Below are 25,960 nucleotides of genomic sequence, written 5' to 3'. Positions count from 1 at the left end.
GAGCAAGGGAGTAGAAGTAATTGGATAGTGCCAGCACACAGGATAGCTGAATGGCCTCCTTCTGTGCTGCGTGATTCTAATCCTCTCCTTGTATTGCAGAGTAGGTTCAGGAAACTATCCCCCAACATAGCCAAAGGGTGTTATGGAGTCCACCCTTTTAGATTATGCATGGGGTGGATCTTACAGTATGTGAGCAACTGATCAACGGTATGTAGAGCTGCTTGACAATTAAGGCTGCGTTTGCTGACAACGCAACCACTAGGTGGCACAATACTAGCACATGCACAAATGCAACCTCTTCCACTGAAACATCACTGTCTGCCACATCTCAGGCAGCTGCTAGTAATAAAGATGGCGCTGTTCAGTTTATCACAAAAACAAATTCACCCAACAATCCCCGCAATGGTTGCCATCACCGCCTCCATCCCACCCCCAAGAGTCCCCCACTCCCTCCTGCCATTGAGCTTCTCTTTGCCACGCCCTTCTGCATCCATCTTCTCACCACTCGCTCCTCCCCGCCTCCGGCCGCTTGCTTCCTTTCCCCACCAACCCCCCAGCCGCTCGCTCCAGCTGTGTTGCTTCCCCCTTTGCAGCCACTCACTCCCATGTTCGATCATTCCCCGCCGCACTGCCCTAGAAAGCAAGGCCGGCTGCGAAAGGTGAGGGGGCAATGTTGGAGCAAGTGGCTGAGAAGAGGGAAATGGCGTGACCTGGAGCGAGCTGGTGGTGGGGAAATTGGGGGGGGGCTGGGGTGCAGAGAGAGAGAGCAGGGGGGGGGGTAGTGGCCAGACAGTAGGATGGGGGAGGGGGAAGCAAGGAACGGGGAACGATCAGCTGAGGGGGCAGGGCGGAGCGTGGTGAGGTCCGGAGCGAGTGGCCGGTGGGAGGGGCTGGGGGAGAAAGCGTTGAGGGTGGGAGCGAGTGGCTGAGAGGGGGGAAGCGGGTAGGCCTGGAGCGAGCGGCCAAGGGGAGAGAGCAGCCGGTGGGGCGAGAGAGAGTCGCTGTGGTTGGGGAAACGGGCAGGGGGAGTGAGTAGTCGAGCGAGGTGAAGCGGCAATTGTAACAGGGACGGTGGGAGGGAGCGGTGTACTGGTGAACGGAGACAGCTATTGTGAGGTAAAGGCCTGCTCGGGTCTGCAAATGAAACCCAACCAGAGCCCGACAGAACCACATTTGACCCGAGCCCTTTTATTTTTTTCCCACGCCCGACCCGACCACCAGAATATAATCAACTTTATTGAAAGGTTGCGCTCTACCTTGGATGGAATCGCTCACTGCAGACTAGTGCGGAGCGTTTCCTGCCTTGACGTCCTGGCTGGCCCGAGCCTGAATGCCAGACCTGGAAGAGTGACCTGACCCTGACACATTAGCTCCCAGTCGGGTAGCCATGCGCTATTGTGAGGTGAGGACGTCATTGTGTGGTGACATCATGCGCGCATACATACTGGCAAGCTGGCAAATGTTCACACACACTGATAACGTCCGCGATCGCTCTGCATTGTCATGATCACTTTGGACAATTAAACACTAGTAATTCGACACCTAACCACAAATACCACTTAACAAAAGCAGTTCCCCTGGGACATCCATAAGGCTCATTCCCCATCGCTCTGTATTTTGTACACTGAACATTAGAATTTATAAATGTATGACTGCACATTGTAACTGACCAATTGAATAAAAATAAAAATAAATGGTTTTACTGTATTTTGAAACTAGAAACTTTTTGGCAATAAAATTTCACTGCTTTTAAACAATTTGCTCAGCATTATACACAAGTTTTAATAAAAATATCAAATAAATCACCAACCACTCAGTTATTTACAGATTAATTTGTGCAAACAGATCAAAAGGTATCATAGTTGACAAGATATGCTTCAGGTTACCAAATATTGATAATTATTTACACTAGATACAAGTTGGTGTAGCAGAATCCCGTGTCAATGTTCAATAAAATTTGGCCTTCTTCACCTCCCTACTTGGCTTAGTGGGTATGTATGCCACTTAATGTAGTAGTCATTGGACACGGTACTCACACTGGTGGGAAATGAATGCTGGATGGGACCTGTGATGGTTCCATGATCGTAGGACAAGGCAGGTTCTGCCCAGTTGGCTGTTCGTAACTTTACTAACCCCAAAGGCACATGGCAGGTAAGAGGTTAAACTCTTGCGCAGAGTGGCATGATGGCAGTTTGACTTCCAATTCCTAAATCTGACCTATGCCATCAGGGGGTCAGTGGTGGGAATTCCAGGAAAGATCACGGAGGGGAAATTCATCTACTGGTTGAGAATTGGTGTACATTGGGGGAAGGGAGGAAAGCAAAATATTCTTTTTTTTTAAATCACAATTATTATACATCTATATCTATCTGTACATTAATCATCTTGCATATGGCACACAATTCCTGTCTACAAATTTTACTTGTGACGTTTGGTAACAGTTTTCTGTCAACATTTACTATTGTAAAATTGCACGTCAACATTTCCTATTAAATTTTGCTATGTTAACTGTCTGTCATGATGTTGCAGGTTCTGGTCAGCTACCTGGAGAGAGTTTCAGAAGTCTCTCTCTTAATTCTGTCATCTTGTATGTAGTACAACAGTGGGTAACATTGCAGGAATTCACTAGTCTTATGTAACAATCTTGTGTCTAGCAAATGTCTGTCACAGCCCAGGTGTTGCATTTTGTTACAGATGTAATTTTTTTTGTTTTACAACAGCCTGAAATTTACAAGCAGTTACACAATAACCCTCTGCTTTCCCTCAGCAGTTTGAGTGATGGCCTTAAAGGAAAAGACCAAGTTGACATCTAAACATCAACACTGTTCCTGACCCTGGACAATCACAGGAGATTTAATGGCCGGCATTGGAGGTTAGGCTGTAACAATTTCTCGCGTACATGTAGGGTAATTCTATTAGACTTTATCCCTTTCTGCATTGACACTTTTCTCAGTGGGACCAAACATTTTTGGTTGTGATTGATTGCTGGTAGGGTATTTGGGAGGGGGAAAAAACGATGTTGAACGAAGTAGTCTCTGTGCATTCAAGTCCATTTCCCTGAGTAAGAATGATTTCTAAGTCCTGATATTTTTTGCTTTGTTAGGGATTTGTACTAGGAAAGGCAAAAATCAGCAGCTGCTATATCTTCTAGACACTCTTCCCTCCTATAGGAGCTCAGCTCTTGTTCTGATTGTAAGGCCCAGTTCACTTCCTCATGAAGTTCTTCTCCAGGGCTGCTGGCGTCCGCTGAATGGAATGAATATTGCGTTTCACACGATCTTCTAATGAAGAAGTTGCAGCACTCTGTAGCTTCAGTTTGCTGCAAAAAAAATTAAAAACTGTCAAGTCTAAATCCTAAAATATTATCAATGAAATAAACAGCTTCGAAAAAATAAACTTTTTTTTTCAGTTTTCTTTAAGCTAATCTGTAGTCCCTGTACAGCTTTTGGAGACAGGACAATTACAAGAGAATATACTGTAGAAACAAGTGTTTACACTCCAGGGTAAAACTGCTGGTTGTAGATGGTGATTATTTGAAGTCTCTAGTATTCGACTGGAGAATACCCCTGATCCATGCTAAATTGAAAATTACCCTCCAAGCACTCCATCCCACTCCACCCTACCAAACATTTTCCCCAGGACAATAAAGGTTGTTTAGCTGGTCTCTGGGAAGACATGCAACATTGATCCATGGTAACCACACATCCCCAACCCCAGTGCTGGAATACATTGCTGCTCTAGAGCACTGTGCTATCACATTATCCACTGCTATTGTGTCTCAATGCATTTAGATAAACACTAGTCGATTTCTCATGAAGTGGCACACAGGAAGTCAAGACCAAGAGTTGTCTTGAGGTGAAGCATGCAGGGTCTGTATGGAGAAAACAACTTGACCAGAAAGTGCAGATGCATTCAACTTCCGTTTTAAAGTCAGATTCAGTTTTTATTTTTAGATAGTTATATTATTTTTGCAGTTATTGTGAAATTTGGGAAGAAGAAAGCTCATGTTGGTTGGAGCATAGGGGTTTCTCTTCAGTACAGGCCAAGGAACTGGAAAACACAAAACTGATGCTACAGCACCACAGACAGAAGCCTGACATTACTGTGCGACAAGTTCAAATCAATAGATTCCACTAAAAATGTGGACAGAGGAATTTAGAATGGTAAAAAATTGATGTAAAAATGACAAACATGATAACAGGCAGTAAGGTTTTATAGATTAAAATCAAATGCAGACTTCAGGATTTTAAGACATTTACTAATAGGATGATCTCACTTCACTAGAGCATCCCAATTTATAGGGAAATAAAATATATAAAACAAAGCTATTATACCCTAAATAATCCCTTTCATCAACACATGGTTAAAAGAAAATTAGTGATTTTTTATTTCTTTCTTTCACAATATAATCCCAAGTTGATTCCCAATTTCAGAACTGCTGTGTTTGCTGAGCTTCACATCGCCTTTCACTCCTGAGATTTAACTCTTCAATCATCAACATACAGATAATGTAATTTAGTTACTGTGACTGTCATCAGCAGAATTGGAGAATAGTGCCATTGTATTCCCTTTTGTGAATGTTCCACTATGGAGGTGTGACTGAAAACTGATGCTGGGTTGGACAGGGAAACAGCAAAACGCCCTGAACAATCTGTTCCTTTGTGCTCACAGGATCCGACCTGCGAATGGAGATGATTCCAAATGTGCAATTACACGAGCTTTGTTAATGAAGTCTCAAAAAAAAGTCAAAATCCCATTCAAAATTGGGAAGTATGGAAATAATGAGAATCCTGTATGATTTTATATATAGTACCTGCATACGACTTCAAGCCTCTTTACAAACTACTGATACGCATTTATGAAAAACATAAATCTGAACAGCGTAGGACTTTAACACAACATATTTTCTGTCACTTTGTTTTTAAAAAAAAATGCCAGAAAACCCACTTCACGGCTTAGTTGGTAAATGCACTGCCCAGTTGGAATGGACCCACACAAGGTTCCAGGTTTGACCTTAGTTTGTGTTGAGTATGCAGAACTGTAATTAGCCTCAGTCCCTGAGGCACAGACATCAACAACTTGCATTTATAGAGCACCTTTAAAGTAATAAAACATCCCAAGGCATTTCACAGGAGCATTATGAAGTAAAATTTGACACAGCCACATAACGCAATATTAGGCCATTAGATGGTCAAAAGCTTTGTCAAAGAAGTAGGTTTTAAGGAGCATCTTACAGGATGAGAGAGAGAGGCAGAGAGGCTTTTTTAGGGGAGGAGCAGAAATTCCAGAGCTTAGGCCCTACAAAACTGAAGGAACAGCTGCCAAAGGTAGAGCAATTAAAAACTGGGAGACCCAAGGGACCAGAATTAGATAAGCACAAATATTTTGGACAGTTATGAAGCTGGAGGAGATTACAGAAATATGAAGGGATTTGAAAACAAGGGCAAGGCATTGCTTGACTAGGAACCAATGTAGCTCAGGGCTGATGGATGAATGGGACTTGGTATGAGTAAGCACATGGGCAGCAGAGTTTTCGATAAGTTCATGTTGTGGATGGTAGAATGTTGGGACGACCTATGAGGACTGCATTGGAATATTCAAGTCTCGAGGTAACAAAGGAATGGCTGAGATTAGCATGCTTCCTCCCTCTCTGACCTCAGCCTCCTACACTGTTCCAATGAAGCTCAACATAAGCTCAAGGAACAAGACCTTATCTCTCTTCTGGCCTCAACATTGACTTCAATAATTTCAGATCCAACCACTTTCACCGGCAGTAAGCGCTGGTAATGGTTTTGCTATTGCCATTTACACCTCCTCTGTCCCATCTTTTGTTTCGTTATTGTCCCATTTCCATTCCCTTTTGCCTTGCATTATCATCCCACTGTCATTTAATCACAACTGCCCTCCACCCCATCAGAGCTTCCTTTTTGTTCTTTCCTCCCCCACTCTTTTCCTTGGCTTTTCTCACTTTCCTGTTTGCTCTCCACTGACCCCTGCTGGGAAGCGTACATTGACTGCCTGTGAAATGGGCAGAAGACCAGAGGGCACCATCTTGCACTCAAAGAGCCATATCCCAAACATGACTTCAGAAGAGGAGGGGAGAAAATTGACAGGGCAGACAAAAAAAAAACTGCAAAAGCATATCAAAAACAATTACAATCCCATAAAAAGTGAAATTCAAGGCGCTGGCAAGAATCACTTACAATTTAATAGGCAGCTTGCAATGCCACTTAATACTTACTGGAGGAATTTTCCTTCTCTAGTATCCTTTCTCTCCAGCTCTTGCTCCATTTCTTCCTCCTCTTTGTACTGTCTGATGTTAGATTGGCGAACTTTGTCGTTCCATTTTGCATTCTCCATCATTTCTAGCCGCCTGCGTTCCAGCTCCTCTGCTGAAAGTTTTCTGTAAAATCAAAGTAATCAAAGTTCACTTAAGTGCCTCACTGTAGACTAGGTTGATTTGGGGGGGGGGGGGGGGGGGGGTTTCCTGGCAGATGTGAATGGATACACACAAGGGGTATGTTTCGCTCCAGTCTGAAGCAAGCAAAGCTACCCCATCCAGACTCCCCATGTTTGTTTATTCTATTACGAACTCCCTCCACCTATGGATGACCCACTTTAATCTCTCGTCAACAGATATTGATCTAGATCTCCCAATATTAGCTAAAAGGCTGGTGTGATGTGAACATTAAACAGGTTCCCTGGGGAGAAAAGGCTCCTGTGAGTATATTTTAACTAAAACTTCTGACAAAAAACTGCAAAGCAGATTAGGACATTAACCTCAGCCACTATCCTGTTGGAAAGGGGTGGGGAAGTGAAGGCAATGAACCTGAGCAGAACACATAGATGACATTCTCCAGCCGCCACAAGTTAAGGCCATCTTCACAATTAGATCAAGTGCAGGTGGAAACAATAAGTGAAAGTTGGGAATCGAAAATGAAAAGTAGAATTTCTGGAAATGCACAGCAGGTCAGCTAGCACAGAAAGTACAATGGATTAACATCCTGAAAGTTTTAATGAAAGGTCACAGCCAAAGCATTCCTTCCGATTTGCGCCCCCAGTACTTTCTTTTCCATTTTCACCTACACCAGTTCTCCATCTCCCGAGGCCTTCGAGAAGTGCTTTTACACCACTCGACAGAGAATGTTGGTTCAAGACCCATTCAGGGAATTGGGCACATGACCTAGCCTGACATCAAAGTGCAGAATTGAGGCAGTGCGCTATTATCAAAGGAACCAGCTTTCAGATGAGATGCTAAATCGAAATCACAGTGGTATGTAAACTGTCGAACTGCACTTGCTTTAGGAATAAAAGCTGGCTTTAACTTATTGACCAATTTGCTGGCCTACAGTCCCAGTTAGATGGGGCTGATTGCACTGAGGAGTTTAACTGGCAGAGTGAGAATGAGACATCTGCAATCAGTTACGCTCCAGTAAAAATACCTATATTCTCCTTAACTAACAAAGTTTTACTCTACAAGAATTTTGAGATATATTATCTAGTTTCATTAAGAGGTTTTAATGCAAAGATTAGCTAGTAGAACTATTTTATCACTTTTGACACATTTAAATTTTCCTTGTTATAATCTTACAAATTGAAGTTCTATTTATCTCTCTTCCTCAATGCAAAAAACACAAATACTGCTTGTGGAAAGTTTTGTCTCTCATATGTTGCCAGCAAGGCATAAATTGTAAATTGTTTCAAGGTTTCTCAGAGGGGATTTCTGTCCAAGAGAGATATCACTGCAGGTTACAGCACATTTGAGAAGTGGGGGGAAAATGAACACAAGCAGGAAAATGAATAGAAATAAATTCAAAATGAAGTTGTTTTTGTACTCAGCTTAGAGCTTGTGTTAATTTGTATCTGTTATACCTGTTACAAACATACGAATTAGGAGCAGCATTAGGCCACTTGGCCCTTCGAGCCTGTTCCACCATTCAATAGGTTCATGGCTGAACTGATTACTCCACATTTCCACCTACCCCCGATAACCTTCCGCCGCCTTGCTTATCAAGAATCTATCTACCTCAAAAATATTCAAAGACTCTGCTTCCATCGCCTTTTGAGGAAGAGAATTCCAAAGACTCACGACCCTCAGAGAACAAATTTCTCCTCCTCTCTGTCTTAAATGGGCAACCTTTTATTTTTAAACAGTGACCCCTAGTTCTAGATTCTCCCACAAGGGGAAACATCTTTTCCACATCCACCCTGTCAAGACCCCTCAGGATCTTGTATGCTTCAATCAAGTCGCCTCTTACTCTTCTAAATTCCAACAGATACAAGCCTAGCCTGTCCAATCTTTCCTTGTAAGACAGCCTACCCATTCCAGGTATCAGTCTCGTAAACCTTCTCTGTACTGCCTCCAACGCATTTACATCCTTCCTTAAATAAGGAGACCAGTATTGTACACAGTACTCCAGATGTGGTCTCACCAATGCCCTGTATAACTGAAGCATAACCTCCCTACCTTTGTATTCAATTCCCCTTGCGATAAATGATGACATTCTATTAGCTTTCCTAATTATGTGCTGTACCTGCGTACTAACCTTTTGCGATTCATACACTAGGACACCCAGATCCCTCTGCATCTCAGAGCTCTGCAATCTCTCACCATTTAGATAATATGCTTCTTTCTTATTCTTCCTGCCAAAGTGAACAATTTCCCACTTTCCCACATTATATTCCATTTGCCAGGTCTTTGCCCACTCACTTAACCTATTTCGATCCCTTTGTAGCTCCCTTATGTCCTCTTCAAAACTTACTTTCCTATCTATCTTTGTGTCATCAGCAAATTTAGCAACCAAACCTTCGGTCCCTTCATCTTAGTTATTTATATAAATTGTAAAAAGTTGAGGCCCCAGCACAGATCGCTGTGGCATACCACTCGTTACATCTTGCCAACCAGAAAATGACCCATTTATGCCTACACTCTGTTTCCTGTTAGCTAGCCAATCTTCTATCCATGCCAATATGTTATCCCCTACACCATGAGCTTTTATTTTCTGCAATAACCTTTGATGTGGCACCTTATCAAATGCCTATGGAAATCTAATACAATACATTCACCGATTCCCCTTTATCCACAATACATGCAACTCCCTCAAACATCTCCAATAAATTGATTAAACAGGACTTCCCTTTCACAAAACCACGTGGACTCTGCTGATTAACTTCAATTTTCCTAAATGTCCTGCCTTAACGTCTTTATTTATAGCTTCTAACATTTTCCCTAAGACAGATGTTAAGCTAACTGGCCTGTAGTTTCCTGCTTTCTGTCTCCCTCCCTTTTTGAATAAAGGAGTTACATTTGCTATTTGCCAATCTAACAGAACCTTCCCGAATCTAGGGAATTTTGGAAAATTAGAACTGACACATCAACTAGCCACTTCTTTTAACACCCTAGGATGAAGTCCATCAGGACCCGGAGACTTGTCAGCCCGCAGCTCCAACAATTTGTTCAGTACCACTTCCCTGGTGATTGCGATTTTCTTGAGTTCTGTCCAATCTTCTAACCTGCCTCCCATCTTTGCGCAATTATCGGCTTTTTATTTAAGTTTGATACTATCTTTAACTGTTTTAGTTAACAACAGATGGCGGGTCCCAACCTTGGAAGTTTTCTTTCTCGTTGAGATGCTTTAGCAGTCTTGTATTTGCTGTTAAATAACAGCTTACCGCAATAGATTATGTTATATATTGTTCTCTCACTGAGAGATGCTGCAAGATCAGTGAAATGCCAAGTTGTACTTTTTACCTTTTACTCCTTTGTCTCTATTTCAAATACTCCACAACCAGTGATTAATGATCCTTTTATTAATGAATCTCTGAGAATTATTTTAAAGTTGGATCCCCCTACCCATTTCTATGGAATTCTAGTTTCAGTACCTTGACTGATTGGGATGAGACCTCCTATGGTATCCTCCTCTTGTTGGGGATGACTTTCGTGCTTGAGCATTTCCAATTTTGTCAGAGTACCTTCAAAAATAAAACCTCATTAGAAACGGTCATTAACAGCTCCTCCAATATCTCACTCTCTTACAGGATACCTACGCAGTGTCAGCTGTGATTCTATAAGTAGCCCTCCCTTGCCTCGAAAGCAGAAGGTTGTGGGTTCAAGCTGCATTCCGGAGTCTTGGACACAAAATCTACACTGATGCTCCAGTGCAGTCCTGAAGGAGTGCTGCACAGTTGAATGTGCCCTCTCTCAGATGAGACATTAAATAGAGCTGCCCTCTCAGGTGGACATAAAAAACCCCATGGCGCTATTTCAGAGAAATGCAGGGGAGCTTCTCTGGCTAATAGGTATCCCTCAAACAACACCTACAAACATGATCTGGTCATTGTCACACTGGTGTTTGTGGGAACTTGCTATTTGCAAATTGGCTGCCGCATTTCCTACATTAAAACAGTGACTATATTTGCTGTAAAGCACCTTGGGACATCCTGAGGTTGTGCAAGATGCTGTATAAAAGCAAATCAGTTTTTCTTTTCTTTCATAGAGAAGGAAAATGCCAGCTTGAATTCCTGGACTGTGTTGATTTCACATGGCAACAGCAGGAACAATGCAAATCACCTCAACAGCCTGGGATAGGTAGGAAACTAGATCCTGATTACCAGCCAATGTTGGAAACTGCATGTGTGGGCAGAAGGCATGAATAAAGCTTCAGGCTCCAGCTTGATACCTTCCACAACTGAACCGCCTGCCAGCACTCACTGTCCAAGTTCATACTTGGTAGGGTGGCATGAAGCAAGCTAGCCACAAAATCCCAGCATGAGTCAACATCTTCAGGAGAGGAAGAGGAAAAGGAGGAAGAAAAACCTTGGGGAAAAAAAGCGGATGAAATAAAAAACTCACCGCGGCTGCACTTTTGAGCGTCTTGGAGGTGATTGAGATGTTGATCTGGATCTTCTATCTTCACATCTGATGTCCCTGTGAAATTGCTGTAGGACTGTCCGAGAGCGGCTCCCTGACCGCGACCTGGATCTGATCTTATGAGATGTTTTAGTTTGGTCAGAGGATGGGGAACTGTGTTGGTGTTTAATGCTGTGTGAGTCTTTCACCTGCATGGCAAACAGGAACAGCATGACCGAAGGGGCAGAAGGAATCATTCCAATATCTAAAAATCAAAATACGCAAGGAGAAAATAACAGGTGCTAAACGTGATCACTAAATTGTGACAAGATTGAAGATTTTGTCTTGTAGGTTGAAGGTTAGTATTTTCCATAGCCGAGCCCTCCAAACTGTGCCAAGCAAAATATAATCAACAGTAAGAGAAGTGCTTCTCTGTGTTTAAAATCATGAAAAGTTTAGATATAGAGTAAATAATGAGAAACCGTTTCCAGTGGGTGAAGGGTTGATAACTGGAAGGCACAGATTTAAGGTGATTGGCAAAAGAACCAGAAGTGGCATAAGGAAAGATATGTTTTGCTCAATGAATGATGAAGATTTAGAATGTACTGTCTGATAGGGTGGTGGGTACAGATTCAACAGTTGCCTGCAAAAAGGGAATTGGAAAAAATACTTGAAAGAGAAAGAATTGCAGGGATGTAGGGAAACAGCGGGGGAGTGGGACTAACTGGATGGTTGGTCAAAAGAGCTGGCACTGACTAAATGAGCTGAATGGCCTCCTTCTGTGCCGTACTATTCTACGATCAAAGCAACCATCACAAGTGTTGTAAAGTCCCCAGATGCTGCACCAAATCTTGATTCCAAACTGAAGATTAAAGGGCATTTTTTTGCTTATTCCAGTACCCATGCAATTATCTGGGGCTGTTCTCCTTACAGAAGGCTGAAAGGAAATTTGAAAGAGATGTTCAAAATCATGAGGGGTCTGGAAAACTTTTCCCATTGACGGAAGGGCCGAGAACCAAAGGACACTGATTTAAGGTGAATCGCAAAAGAACCAAAAGCAACATAAGGAATAACTGTTTTCTGCAGCAAGTGGTTAAGCTCCGGAATGCACTGCCTGAGAGTGTGGTGGAGGCAGATTCAATCGAGGCTATCAAAAGGAAATTGGATAATTACCTGAGGAGAAAAAAAACTGCAGGGCTACAGGGGAAAGGCGGGAGAGTCGGACTTGCTGCAATGCTCTTGCAGAGAGCTGGCACAGACACAATGGGCTGAGTGGCCTCCTTCTGTGCTGTAAACATTCTATAATTCTATTCCACTTCTCTTACTTCCATAATTACTCAAGTCTTCTAGGAAAAGGGAGTCTTTTTACTTCCTTCATTTCATGCGCTCTTTAGTTCAGGTCATTATGTATCCTCAGCCAGCTTTCAATGACATAGGAAATAAATGGGAACAACTTGTATTTATCTGGCGCCTTTAAAGTAGTAAAATGTCCCACAGCACTTCTCAGGAGCATTATCAAACAAAATTTGACACCAGGCCACAGAAGGAGCTATTATGGCAGATGACTCTAATGGATTACTAAACCTATTCCGTTCTAACACAAACTGAAAGCAATCAAAATATTGTTTCCCTACTCTTTTCAGGACTATTCTTCAAGAAAAATGTGAATTTAAGTTACAAATATTATGTATACAGCTCTAGCATCAGTTGGGCAGAAATTAAAGTGGCAGATAGAATTGCATTGGAAAATTAAACCCACTGACGTGATTGCAGCACTTGAATTGACTGTTTTTCTGCAGGACATTTGCTGATCTGTTATTTCACTGAATCATATAAGGCAATCAGAAAAGCATGATACTTGGTATTTTTTTCTCTGCTACTGACAGATTTAATGTGCCACTCAGCCCATCTACTGTACGATATGAAAGAGTTTTGGTTAAATATAGATACAGTTATGCTCAAGATTCAGCACTGCAATTTTAATAAAGGATCCATTTTTAAAATTTAAAGCAGCAGTGGTTAGTAACCTCAGAAGCAACAATACAAGGATCACAAATTGTTACAAGAACTCTATAATATGTGACTTACGTATTTTATATTCCAATAGCAAATACCTGTACTCTTGACATGCTCAAGAAAAAAGAAAAGTTGAACAGTCTCAGAAGTAGCCATGAAGACAAACCAACCTTTAAACCATACCCAGCTATCTTCTTTGGAACAGATGTGGATGATGGACTTGTAGCCTTTTCATGCCTTCTGCAATAGTTTGAAAAAAAAAAAAAATGTTTGCCTTTTTCATAGGAAAGAAATGCAATTTTTAAAAATTATTTCATTGCAAACTTGTCCAAACTTAAGCCTGCCAGTAAAAAGGAGCCTTTATATTTCCTTCATGGGCTTTGTCATCCAGGTCATGATGTAGCCCACAGGCAGCTTTCAATGATATACATAAATGGGAACAACAATAACTTGCATTTATTTAACAAATTGTTCGTGGGATCGTGCTGTGCATAAACAGCCACCACGTATGCCTATGTAATAAGAGTCACTGCGCTTCAAAGTAATTCATTGTATGTGAAGCACCGAGATGTTTAAGAGGAATTATCAATAAAGAAAAACTTGCATTCATATAGCACCGTTCACGATCTCAGGACGTCTCAAAGCGCTTTACAACCAATAAAGTACTTTTGAAAAGTAGTCACTATTGTAATGTAGGAAACGTGGCAGCCAATCTGAGCACAGCAAGTTCCCACAACAGCAATGTGGTTATGACAAGATAATTTCTTTTCACTGAAGTCGATCGAGGGATAAGAATAGTACAGCACAGAAGGCTGCCATTTGGCCCATTGAGTCTGCACTGGCTCTTTCAAACAGCAATCCAATTTGTCCCACTCCTCTGCTTTTTACCCATATCCCTGCAATTTTTTTCTCAAGTATTTAGCCAATTCCCTTTTGAAGGCTACTACTGAATTTGTATCTACCATCCTATCAGGCAGTGCATTCCAAATCCTACCCACTCTTGGTATAAAAGAGGTTTTCCTCAAACCGACTTTGGTTCTTTTGCCAGTCACCTTAAGTGTCTTCCCTCTGGTTATCAACCCTTCAGCTATTGGAGACAGTTTCTGTTTGCTCACTCTATCTAAGCAGCTCCATCAAATCTCCGATTCTAAACAGCTCTATCAAATCTCCTCTTAGCCTTTTCTGCTCGAAGTAGAACAACCCCAATTCTCCAAACTATCCATGTAACCGCAATTCCTCATCTGTGGAACCATTTTATTAAATCTCCTCCCCAAAATCTTCCTGTCCTTTCTAAAGTGTGGTGCCCAGAATTGGACAAGGATACTGCAATTGGGACTGAAGTTATTTACTGATATACTATACTTTGCTTTATGCTGCTCATTGTCACTGGAACGTCGATGTTTCTTGTGCTTCTTCTTCTTGTCCTTTTTCTTTTTTTCTGTTTTATCTAGATTCTTTTGCAGCTTTAAAAAAAAAGACCAGTCGTAAACTTATTTCTGTTTCAGTACAACAAATTTCTTCAGTAAGTTTAAGGTGTTCAATAAATTAGGCAAGGGAGCATTCGCAGGGCTATTGCAAAAGAGTTAGGGGAGTGAGATTAATTGGGAGAGCTCATTCAAAGCCACAGGCATTTTGGGCCTCCTTCTGTCCTCTATGATCTCAACAGTTCAAATTCAAGCTTGTAGGTTTGAGGTAGTTATAACACTTCTTGTTTAGGGTTTGTGTGAAAACAATCCTTTATCCTATTCTAAATACGTACTGTAAAAGATCCCCTATGCAGTAGATTTACTAAATAAAATGAGAAAAAAATTATATTTTATTTAACAGAACAAACCCCCGATTGCTCAGCCACTAAATACACAACCTCATACGGAACTCAGCCATAAAGGCCAGAAATGTCTCAGATTCAACTGCTGCCGTGTGCTGTGATTTCCCCCTCCTGATTGCCATCCAGTTAGGCTGTGAGGATAAGTGAGCGTCAGGTGAGGAGAGGATTAAGTTCAGCTCTGACACAGCAGCCTGCCTACTTTCCCCATCTCCATCCACATCCAAAGAATGGCACTTGTGGAAGATGCAGGAAGGCAGCTGGAGGCAGTGGAAACACATCATAGTACAGTTCAGTGCTTTCTGGAGGGGAGCGGTGAGAAAATAAAAGCAGGAAGAAGTAAAAATAAAAATAAAACACAGGAAAGTGTCATATCTTGCAGCGCTTCAGAGAACTGTTCTCAATACAAAGCAAGAGCTCATTTTTCACTCCTTACAACACAAAATGTGAATGCAAATATGTTGAGGGTTTTGGAAATTTAGTGAGAATAACCACTCGTGATTTTTCCCAATTTCTGGCATGCTCACGTTCATTCAAAACACTCAGTTGCAATTTTAAAATTAAAAATCAGAAAATGCACAGCAGATCCATTGGCATCTGAAAGAGAAAGATAATTTGGTGTTTCAAAGGGGTCAGAACTGAGATCTGACAAAGAGGTCCTCCCTCAAATTTTGAGCAGTCTTTTTCTTGCAGATGCTCAGGGAAGCACGTATTTCCAGCAATTCTGACTTACAGCATTCTCTGCTATTCCTTTTGTCTCTTACCTCTTGCAAATTGAGAAATGGAATGGCTCAATTTAATTGTGGATACGCAAAGTGCTCATGTACAATCACTGTTTTGAATTAACAGATAAAGGAATCAGGAAATAAAATCTAGATCAGCAGAGAAATGAATACAGATTTGTTCAGTGGAAAGGCCAACAGATTCTGCTGGCCTCTCCTCGGGTGATCATAAAAGTCCTCACTGAGAATGCAGAAAACAGAATGAACCACGATAATCGTAAACCCAAGGCATTGTCTAAAAGGGTCCTCATCGGGATACAGCTGCAGATGCTGCACATTAGTCAAACAGCTTCAAAGCTGTAATGAGACAATGGTCTGCAGTCAGCTCCATGTGAGCAGGTTGGAAATGACAATTGCCTTGGAAGTGGTGAAAGGGATTTGACCAGTCTAAAGCTAAAGATATTGTGATAAGAAGAGCAGGGGTGCAAGAGTAGAGTGGAGAAGATGCACAACCCAGGATCTGAGATCCTGAAGAGACGGCAGGGAACAATGAAGAAAGTTCCTCCTTCCACTACAAGGATGAATCATTATCATGGTTCAGTCACATTCGTCAATTAAAAGGTTGGATGTATTTTATACGGGTTATAATCAGCTTGAGTAAAAGGGAACAGCTCCTACATTAGTGCTTCTCATTTCTCAGGTGCTTCTCATTATTTACCTGTGGAGAGAATTACCTAAAAAATCATCTCTCTGACCCAAGTGCCTGAAGCAAAGACATTGAACGGCCAGCTGTAAATTTGAAGAGGCAAGGGATAAAAGGACTAACTGAGATGAATACAATAGGAAGACCCACTTACTATTTGTCTGATCATCTTCATTTTCATGGGATTAGTTAAAACCTCCCTCTTTTTCTCTTCCTCACGCTTCCTAAAAAAAACGGTTTAGAAAGAAATCAATACATCAAGTAGTTTCTGTTAATGAAGTCAAAATGTGCGAGGATTAGATATGGCAGTGATCAAACTGAAGAAATAGGGATCCCCTGTCCCTCTTACATTCCATGCATCATTCTCTGAGGCCTCCTCCTTTTCCTCTGCCCATGAGATTCTGCAACTAGTTGCTATGGATGACATGCCTTCCAGTCTTCCTTCCCCTTCTATAAGGAAGTGCCAAGCCCCTGCTAAATGAGACCAAGAACCCAAAAAAGGCATGATCGTGCATCACGCTCATACACTGCAGTATACTGCAAACTAATGTTTTTTTTTCTACCGTGTCTTTCAAAACTCTCCAAAAGGCAACTCCTGCTGGCATGCAGTCACACAGCCACCAGCTCAAGTGATTTGTTTCATGTGACAGCCCAGACAGTGGCTGTAGGCAGGCTATTTGATTGTCAATTGTAAAAATTTCATCCCCGCTTTCATGGGCTCGCCCCTCCCTATATCTGTAATCTTCTGCAGCCCTACAACCCTCCAAAATCTCTGCGCTCCTCCAATTTTGTGCATTGCCGATTTTCATTGCTCCACCATTGGCAACCATGCTTTCAGCTGTCTTGGCCCCAAGATCTGGAAATCCCTCCCTAAATCTCTCCATCTCTCTCTCTTCAAGGAGAAGGAGAAAAGATCAGATCTAAGCTTTGCAGTCCTGCCACATCCAGTCGTGAATGGTGGTGGACAATTAAACAACTGACAGGAGGAGGCTCCACAAACATTCCCATCCTCAACAATGGGGGGAGCCCAGCACATCAGTGCAAAAGACAAGGCTGAAGCATTTGCAACAATCTTCAGCCTGAAGTGCTGAGTGGATGATCCATCTCGGCCTCTTTCTGAGGTCCCCAGCATCACAGATGCCAGTCTTCAGCCAATTCAATTCACTCCGCGTGATATCAAGAAATGGCTGAAGGCACTGCTTACTGCAAAGGATATGAGCCCTGACAACATTGTGGCAATAGTACTGAAGACTTGTGCTCCAGAACTAGCTGCGCCCTAGCCAAGCTGTTCCAGTACTGGCATCTATCCGTCAATGTGGAAATTTGCCCAGTTGTTTCCTGTGCACAAAAACCAGGAGAAATTCAACCCGGCCAATTACCGCCCCAAGAGTCTACTCTCGATCATCAGCAAAGTGAAGGAAGGGGTTGTCGACAGTGATATCAAGCAGCACTTGCTCAGCAATAACCTGCTCACTGATGCTTGGTTTGGCCACTCAGCTCCTGACCTCATTACAGCCTTGGTCCAAACATGGACAAAAGAGCTGAACTCCAGAGGTGAGGTGAAAGTGATTGTCCTTGACATCAAGGCAGCATTTGACCCATATGGCATCAAGGAGCCCCAGCAAACTGGAGTCAATGGGAATCAGGGGGAAAACTCTCCACTGGTTGGAGTCAAACCTAGTGCAAAGGAAGATGGTTGTGGTTGTTGGAGGTCAATCATCTCAGTCCCAGGACATCACAGCAGGAGTTCCTCAGGGTAGTGTTCTAGGCCCAACCATCTTCAGCTGCTTCATCAATGACATTCCCTCCATCATAAGGTCAGAAGTGGGGATGTTCGCCGATGATTGCACAATATACAGCACCATTCACGACTCCTCAGTTACTGAAGCAGCCCATGGCCATCTGCAGTAAGACCTAGACAACATGCAGGCTTGGGCTGATAAGTGGCAAGTACCATTCGTGCCTCACAAGTGGCAGGCAATGACCATCTCAAACAAGAGAGAATCTAATCATGTCCCCTTGATGTTAAATGTCATCACCATCGCTGAATCCCCCACTATCAACATCCTGGGGGTCACCATTGACCAGAAACTGAACTGGAGTAGCCATATAAATACCGTGGCTACAAGAGGTCAGAGGCTGGGAATTCTTCAGCGAGTAACTCACCTCCTGTCTCCCCAAAGCCTGTCCACCATCTACAAGGCACAAGTCAGGAGTGTGATGGAATACTCTCCACTTGCCATGATGGGTGCAGCTCCAACAACACTCAAGAAGGCTGACACCATCCAGGCCAAAGCAGCTCGCTTGACTGGCACCCCATCCACCATCTTCAACATTTATTCCCTCTACCACCAATGCACAGTGGCAGCTGTGTGTACCATCTACAAGATGCACTGCAGTAACGCACCAAGGCTCCTTCGACAGCACCTTCCAAACCCGCGACCTCCATCACCTAGAAGGACAAGGACAGCAAATGCATGGGAACACCACCACCTGCAAGTTCCCCTCCAAGCCACACACCATCCAGACTTGGAACTATATCGCTGTTCCTTCACTGTCACTGGGTCAAAATCCTGGAACTTGCTTCCTAACAGTATTATTGGTGTACCTAGACCCCAGCTCACCACCACCTTCTCAAGGGCAATAAGGGATGGACAATAAATGCTGGCTTAGCCAGCGACGCCCACATCCACCGAACAAATAAAAAAAGCTTAAAACCTACCTCTTTGACCAAGCTTTTGGCCACCTATCCTAATATTTCATTATGCGGCTTGGTGTCAAAGTTTGGATACAATACTCCAGTAAAGCACCCTGGGACATGTACTATGTTAAAGGGGCCTTATAAATACAAGTTGTTGTTGTTGTAGACAGCATTTCAGCTGATTCGCCAATCCTGATATTCACATTTGCACATTTTCTTTGAGAGCTAACTGAACTGCAATCAGAAAAGGAAGCCCTGGATGTTTCTTTTTAATCCCTGTTTACCTGAAGTAGGAATCTGTAATGCTCACATTGCTAGAGCAGTTAGCCGAGATCAGCTTACTCAGCACAGACTTAACACAATCCAAGGTCTGAACCGAGACCTTCCTAGTCTGTATGTCTCAGTTTCAATACTGGGCACTTTAGCTTTTATCCCCAAGTTTGAGCGGACATAAATTGAGTAGTGAACAATTTCTCCTACCTGATCATAAAAAGTGGGTCTTCACGTATTTTAGAAGCCATATCCAATGTAGAGTTAGCCCCCGTTGCTGAAAATATGGAGCCAGGGAGCAACCCAGTATCAGAAAGGGGCCCAGACTCCTCATCCACCATCTTATCTGTAGCATACTTGTCAATAGGTCTACCCAGCAAGTATTCTTCTTTGTTCACCATACTGCTGGGCCCTTGATACATCCAATCAAGTCGATCAGACTTCTTCCTGCAGGCAAAAAGTCAACCTTGCATTAGTTTACCAACACAAAAAACATTTAGACGGCAACCATGCTACTCCTAGGGACTCTCAAAGCTCTTTCTGTAGGTGAGGAGACTGTTCCACTGTATCATGCAGTCAACATAAATTCACTCCAGACTCCAGTATATGTCACGTAAGAATATGAAATCACAGAATCTTACTGCACAGAAGGAGGCCATTTGGCCCATCCCACCTGTGCCAGCTCTTTGAACGAGCTATCCAATTAGTCCCACTCTTCTGCTCTTTCCTCTTTCAAATAGTGCATTCCAATTACCTTAATTTTATGTCCTCTGATTACTGACCCTTCTGCCAGTGGAAATAGTTTATCCTTATTTCTTCTGTCAAAACCCTCTATGATATTGAACACCTGTATCAGATCTCCTCTTAACCTTCGCTGCTCTAAGAAAAACAAACCCAACTTCTCTAGTCTCTCCACTTAACTGAAGCTCCTCAACCCAGGTAACATTCTAGTAAATCTACTCTGCACTTCACCAAGGCCCCAACATCCTTCCAAAAGTGCGGTACCTGGAATTGGAAACAATACTCCAGATGAATGGCCTCCTTAAATGCCATAATGACTCTTGGATGCCTAACCAGTGATTTATAAAGTTTTGGCTTAACTTCCCTCGACTCACCTGCGGATGATTTCCAGTACTTACTTCAGGTTTCCAGCATCTGCAACTTATTCCCCACAATGAGAATTAATTTTATTTTTAGATATTGCGTCAGAAACCATAGATAAACCAGGGCAAAGAATGTGACGAAAAGTTAAATATTTTTACATCTGTAGCCTGGCAGATGGAGTTCACTGCAGAGAAGTGTAAAGTAATGCACTTTAGGAGATATTCTATAAATGGCACAATTTTGAAAGGTGTAGATGAGCACAGAGATCTTGGTCTCCAAATGCACAAATCCTAAAAGGCAGCAGAGAAAGATGATACAGTGCTTAAAAAGCATATGGGTTACTTGGGTTTAGATATAGAGGAATCAAATGCAAAAGCAAAGAGATCATGGTAGAACTTTTATAAATCACTGGTTAGGCCGCAGCTGGAACATTCTGGACAATTCGAAGCACCATTCTTCAGGAAAGATGTAAAGACCTTGGAAAGGGTACAGATGAGGTTTACCAAGACAATACCAGTGATGAGTGACTTCAGTTAAGTGGAGAGATTGAAGAAGCTGGGATTGTTTTTCTTAGAGCAGAGAAGGTTAAGGGGGAAACCTAATAGTTTTTTTTTTCCAAGACGAGAGGTGTTGAATAGATAGGGAAACAGTATTTCCTCTGGCAAGTGGGTCAACAACCAGAGGCCAGACATAAAATCATTGGCAAAAAGATCTACAGGGGAGATGAAAAGGTCTGGAACGCTCTTCCTGAAAAAGTTGTGGAAGCTGATTCCATAAATAATTTTAAAAGGGATTTGGAGAGGTACTTGAGGATGAGAAACTTACAGAGTAGCAGACAAAAAGCAGGGGTGTGAGACTAAGCCTAGCTGCCCTATCAAAGAGCCAGCACAGGCATGATGGGCTAAATGACCTCCTGTGCTGAAAGCTTTTATGATTCAACACATTACAGTTGCAAATTGTGCACAACGACTAATTATTTTAAGCCACTGTAAAATCCACACAAAGTTAATATTGTGCTCCCTTCTTGAACTCCTTCTGTTCTGTATTTTGCAGTCAGGACCCAAACATCACAACCTGAACTTTACCAACTTACTTCAGAGCACCACTATCCTCCGCATAGCGCTGCATCTCCTCACGAGCTCGCTCCTCGCGGAGCTCCCGCTGAAGCTCCTCAATCTTTTTCTTTTCCGCTTCATGCTTCTGTTCTGCTTTCCACACCCGTTCAACATTTTTCAAAGTCTGTGGGTGCCAGCTTTTCTTTAGATTCTGAAAGCGGCAGGCGAAAAAAATTTCACTTGATTTCCTTTTACGCATCAAAAAAATTTCCCACAAATAAAAAGCAAGCGACCAATGCTTAACTGGGACAGGAACTCATTTTGCTTACAAGAATTTTGTCTTTCTTTTCAAAAGAATTTGGATTTAAGAGTAAATATTTCCCATAGTTTTGCCGTAATATCATCACTTCGTTCATTCACATTGTATGATATTGCCCCAGGAAAGCATCAAGGTCCAACACAGGTCATTTACTATTGTTCTGATGTGCTCAGAAACTGGCAACAGTCAAAGTACACAAAGTAACACAAAGCAAACAACATCAATGATCACTGATTCTGGGTTCTGTTTTGGCAGTATTGATTGAAGGAGCATTATTGGCTAGGACACAAGCCTATGAAGGATACAGAACAAAGGCTGGTAAATGGGGTTAAGATACAGATCATCCAGGATCTAATCCAATGGAACAGGCTCGAGGGGCTGAATGGCCAACTCCAGTTGCTAGATTCTGTGGGATCCTTTATGTTGTCCACCTAAATAGGTGTATGGGACCTCAAATTGAAAGTCAGCACCGCTGACAATGGAAGAGTCCCTCAGTATAGCAATGAAATGGTAATCTAGATAATGTGCTTAGATAATAACCCATCACATTCTGACTCAAGGACGACAGCGCTAGCACTCAATTAAACCTAATGCTTGAAATTAGCCGAGAACGTGACAATTTTATATGGTCACCATTACAATTTAATGAATTCCTAATGATAGATTGAATCTAATCATAACATTCTCTAAAGCAATTAAAAGGCTATCAATTAAAATTAATTTAAACAGCGACATCCCAAAATAAAGCCCAGTGGAAATCACCTTGTGAAATCACACAGTCACTGATATCATGAGTGTAAGCATGATCTTTACTTTCACTATGTAATCTTCACTTGAACAATGCAGAGAATACACACTTTGTGTATCCACAAAACATGGGAGTTATCCAACAGGCTGGACAGTGACTGAATCACACACCAGCTCTGAAGATAAAACTGGACTCAGCACTACTCATCCAGGAATATTAAACATCACTGATAATCTTTTGATTAGTCAGCTCGGTGACATAGCGAGTGGATCAGACAATAGACCAGGAGGGTCTTGGGCTCATTCGCAGGTGTACAAGGTAGTTGATGGGCAACAACAGCCTCAGTGGCCCAGAATTACAAGTGTAAAATCAGCTCTAGCTCCCAGTCCTGTCTGTTATCCCTGAGAATATGACTGAAAAAGAAAAGAAAATCCAAAATAATCACAGCTAATTCTGACCATCACTGCTCTTTGTCACAATCTTATTGATCAGCTCCCTCTCCCTTCCCTGCTCTGTCTCCCCTTCCCGCTCTACCTCTCTCTCCCTCTATCTCCCTCCCTTCCCCTCCCCCTACACCTCTCCCCCTCCTCACACCATCCCTTGCCCCCTCCCCCACTCCCTCCTCACACCATCCCTCACCCCCTCCCTCCAACCCCCCCCACTCCCTCCTCACACCATCCCTCACTCCCTCTTCCCACCTTGCACACCCCCTTTATCCTCCTCCCTCCCACTACCCCCTTCATTCTCCTCCCTCCCACTACCCCCCCTTGATCCTCCTCCCTCCCACTACCCCCCCTTGATCCTCCTCCCTCCCACTATCCCCCCTTGATCCTCCTCCCTCCCACTATCCCCCCTTGATCCTCCTCCCTCCCACTATCCCCCCTTGATCCTCCTCCCTCCCACTACCCCCCCTTCACCCTCCTCCCTCCCACTACCGCCCCTTCACCCTCCTCCCTCCCACTAACCCCCCCCTTCACCCTCCCACTAACCCCCCCTTCACCCTCCTCCCTCCCACTAACCCCCCCCTTCACCCTCCTCCCTCCCACTAACCCCCCCCTTCACCCTCCTCCCTCCCACTACCCCCCCTTCACCCTCCTCCCTCCCACTACCCCCCCTTCACCCTCCTCCCTCCCACTACCCCCCCTTCACCCTCCTCCCTCCCACTACCCCCCCTTCACCCTCCTCCCTCCCTCCCACTACCCCCCCCTTCACCCTCCTCCCTCCCTCCCACTACCCCCCCTCCTCCCTCCCACTACCCCCACTTCTCCCTCCCACTACCCCCCCTTCACCCTCCTCCCTCCCACTACCCCCCCCCTTCACCCTCCTCCCTCCCACTACCCCCCCTTCTCCCTCCTCCCTCCCACTACCCCCCCTTCACCCTCCTCCCTCCCACTACCCCCCCTTCACCCTCCCACTACCCCCCCTTCTCCCTCCCCCCTCCCACTACCCCCCCTTCTCCCTCCCACTACCCCCCCCTTCACCCTCCTCCCTCCCACTACCCCCCCTTCACCCTCCTCCCTCCCACTACCCCCCCTCCTCCCTCCCACTACCCCCCCTTCTCCCTCCCACTACCCCCCCTTCTCCCTCCCACTACCCACCCTCCTCCCTCCCACTACCCCCCCCTTCACCCTCCTCCCTCCCACGACCCCCCCTTCTCCCTCCCCCCTCCCACTACCCCCCCTTCACCCTCCTCCCTCCCACTACCCCCCCCTTCACCCTCCTCCCTCCCACTACCCCCCCCTTCACCCTCCTCCCTCCCACGACCCCCCCCTTCACCCTCCTCCCTCCCACGACCCCCCCTTCTCCCTCCTCCCTCCCACTACCCCCCCCTTCACCCTCCTCCCTCCCACTACCCCCCCCTTCACCCTCCTCCCTCCCACTACCCCCCCCCTTCACCCTCCTCCCTCCCACTACCCCCCCCCCTTCACCCTCCTCCCTCCTCCCTTGTCCCTTCCCAATTTTTAAACGGCCGAGATGCTGCTGTGGGCCTCAGACTCCCAACTAAATTTATTACCTGTCCCTGTCCTCTCGCTCGCCAAAAATACTCACTAGGTCACCGCCACCCATCACAGCCTCGCAGTTCTCTCAACCTCTCCCCCGGTTCCAGGCGACGCAGCTCCGGATACTGGAACTCGGAGCGGCCGCTGCCTCTGCTGCCCCCTGGGCTGGAGGGCAGCAAATGCGTGCAACTGCTCTTCAAAGATAAAAGGACAAAAGTTTTATTGTTCCAGTAACTTTTCCCCAGCAGTTTTCATGAAATTAATCTTCAATTCCTGGAGACTTCAGAACAGGCCTGGAGGGTTGGCCGTCCTCACAACGCTCAGAAAACTCCTCCTTGAACCAACTCTTGGAAATTCCCTCTATATCATTCTGCACAGAGTAATTTCCTGTACTCGCCCTCATTTGCTGCCTGGACACCCCCTGCTTTACCATCTTGCTATCCAGTGGAAAAAAACTTTCATTTCTACAGCGCCAACATCTCAAAGCACTTTACAGCCAAAGAAGTGTTGTAATGTCGGAAATATGGCAGTACATTTGCACACAACAAGCTCCCACGGACATCAATGTGATAATGGCCAGATAATCTGTTTTTGTGATGTTGATAGGCGAGGGCACCAGGGATAAAGTCCTCTGCTCTTCTTCAGAATAGTGCCATGGGATTTTTTTAATCCACTTGAGAGGGAAGACAGGGGCTTGATTTAACATCTTATCCAAGAGATGACACCACTGAGTGCAGCACTCACTCAGTACTGCAGTGGAGTGTCAGCCTTGATTTTTGTACACAAGTTCTGGAACCTACAACCTTCTGACACAGAGGCAAGAATGCTACCAGCTGAGCCACAATTGACACTGCAGTGAAGGCAGGAGTCCCCAGTGGAAGGGTCCATATGCAGACTCTTCCCCTGCACCATTGGGGTAAAGAGTGTTGCACAAAGCCATGATCCACCTGCCTTAGCTCTGTATCCTTTTATACCCTTATCTAGCAAAAATTGTCCAATAACAATGCCAAGTAGTGTCCTCAGGTGTACCGGAGTTGTGCGTAGACTTCAGCTAAGGGCATGATTGGACATGATTCTGTATTTAAGTATGTCATCCAACATAAAATACAATGACATTTATGGCTGCCCTAGTAGATACTGCAACTGCTCTAATTTGTTTTAATCAATTACATAGAATTCACAGCACAGAAACAAGCCATTCGGCAGAATTGGTCATTTATGCTGCACATGAGCCTCCTCCCACCTCTCTTCATCTCACCCTATCAGCATAACCCTTCTATTCATTTCTCCCTCATGTGCTTATCTAGCTTCCCCTTAACTGCATCTATGCTATTTGCCTCAACTGCTCCTTGTGGTAGTGAGCTCCATATTCTTTTTAATTATTGATTCTCTTTGGCAAGGCCAGTATTTATTGCCCATACACATTTGTCCTTGAGAAGGTGATGGTGAGCCATCTTCTTGAACTGCTGCAGTCCATCTGATGTAGGTACACCCACAGTGCTGTAAGGAAGGGGGTTCCAGGATTTTGACCCAGCGACAGTGAAGGAATGGCGACATAGTTCCAAGTCAGGATGGTGAGTGACTTGGAGGGGAACTTGCAGTTGGTGGTGTTCCCATGCATCTGCTGCCCTTGTCCTTCTAGGTGGTA

The 25,960-nt window shown here is 44.0% G+C and overlaps 1 protein-coding gene across 2 annotated transcripts; it reads right to left on the bottom strand.

The window, feature by feature from the left end:
- Nucleotides 1-1,757: 1,757 nt before the first annotated feature.
- On the bottom strand, nucleotides 1,758-24,604 carry cwc25 (CWC25 spliceosome associated protein homolog). 2 transcript variants are annotated; one of them, XM_068013546.1, is made up of 10 exons: nucleotides 24,327-24,604; nucleotides 21,284-21,456; nucleotides 19,297-19,533; nucleotides 16,270-16,339; nucleotides 14,228-14,328; nucleotides 13,036-13,105; nucleotides 10,853-11,058; nucleotides 9,883-9,972; nucleotides 6,242-6,403; nucleotides 1,758-3,319 (listed from the first exon to the last, which is right to left on the bottom strand). In XM_068013546.1, exons 2-10 carry the CDS (start codon nucleotides 21,316-21,318, stop codon nucleotides 3,205-3,207), a joined length of 1,086 nt encoding a protein of 361 aa, XP_067869647.1. In that variant the 5' UTR covers nucleotides 21,319-21,456; nucleotides 24,327-24,604; the 3' UTR covers nucleotides 1,758-3,204. The 2 variants fall into 2 exon arrangements, with proteins under 2 accessions (XP_067869647.1, XP_067869646.1); XM_068013545.1 differs by having other exon boundaries at nucleotides 24,362-24,604.
- Between the last annotated feature and the right edge of the window lie 1,356 nt (nucleotides 24,605-25,960).

This window comes from Heterodontus francisci, chromosome 33, assembly GCF_036365525.1.
Source record: "Heterodontus francisci isolate sHetFra1 chromosome 33, sHetFra1.hap1, whole genome shotgun sequence".
NCBI classification, from domain to species: domain Eukaryota; kingdom Metazoa; phylum Chordata; class Chondrichthyes; order Heterodontiformes; family Heterodontidae; genus Heterodontus; species Heterodontus francisci.
This window is presented reverse-complemented; position numbering and strand designations above follow the sequence as displayed.

What these genes read in the sequence shown, in the direction of transcription:
- cwc25 (XM_068013545.1), bottom strand. An exon ending in GACCCACTTTTTATGATCAG is followed by an intron (nt 16,340 to 19,296) that starts GTAGGAGAAATT and finishes CGTTTTTTTTAG; the next exon opens with GAAGCGTGAGGAAGAGAAAA. An exon ending in TGAAGATGATCAGACAAATA is followed by an intron (nt 14,329 to 16,269) that starts GTAAGTGGGTCT and finishes TTTTTTTTAAAG; the next exon opens with CTGCAAAAGAATCTAGATAA.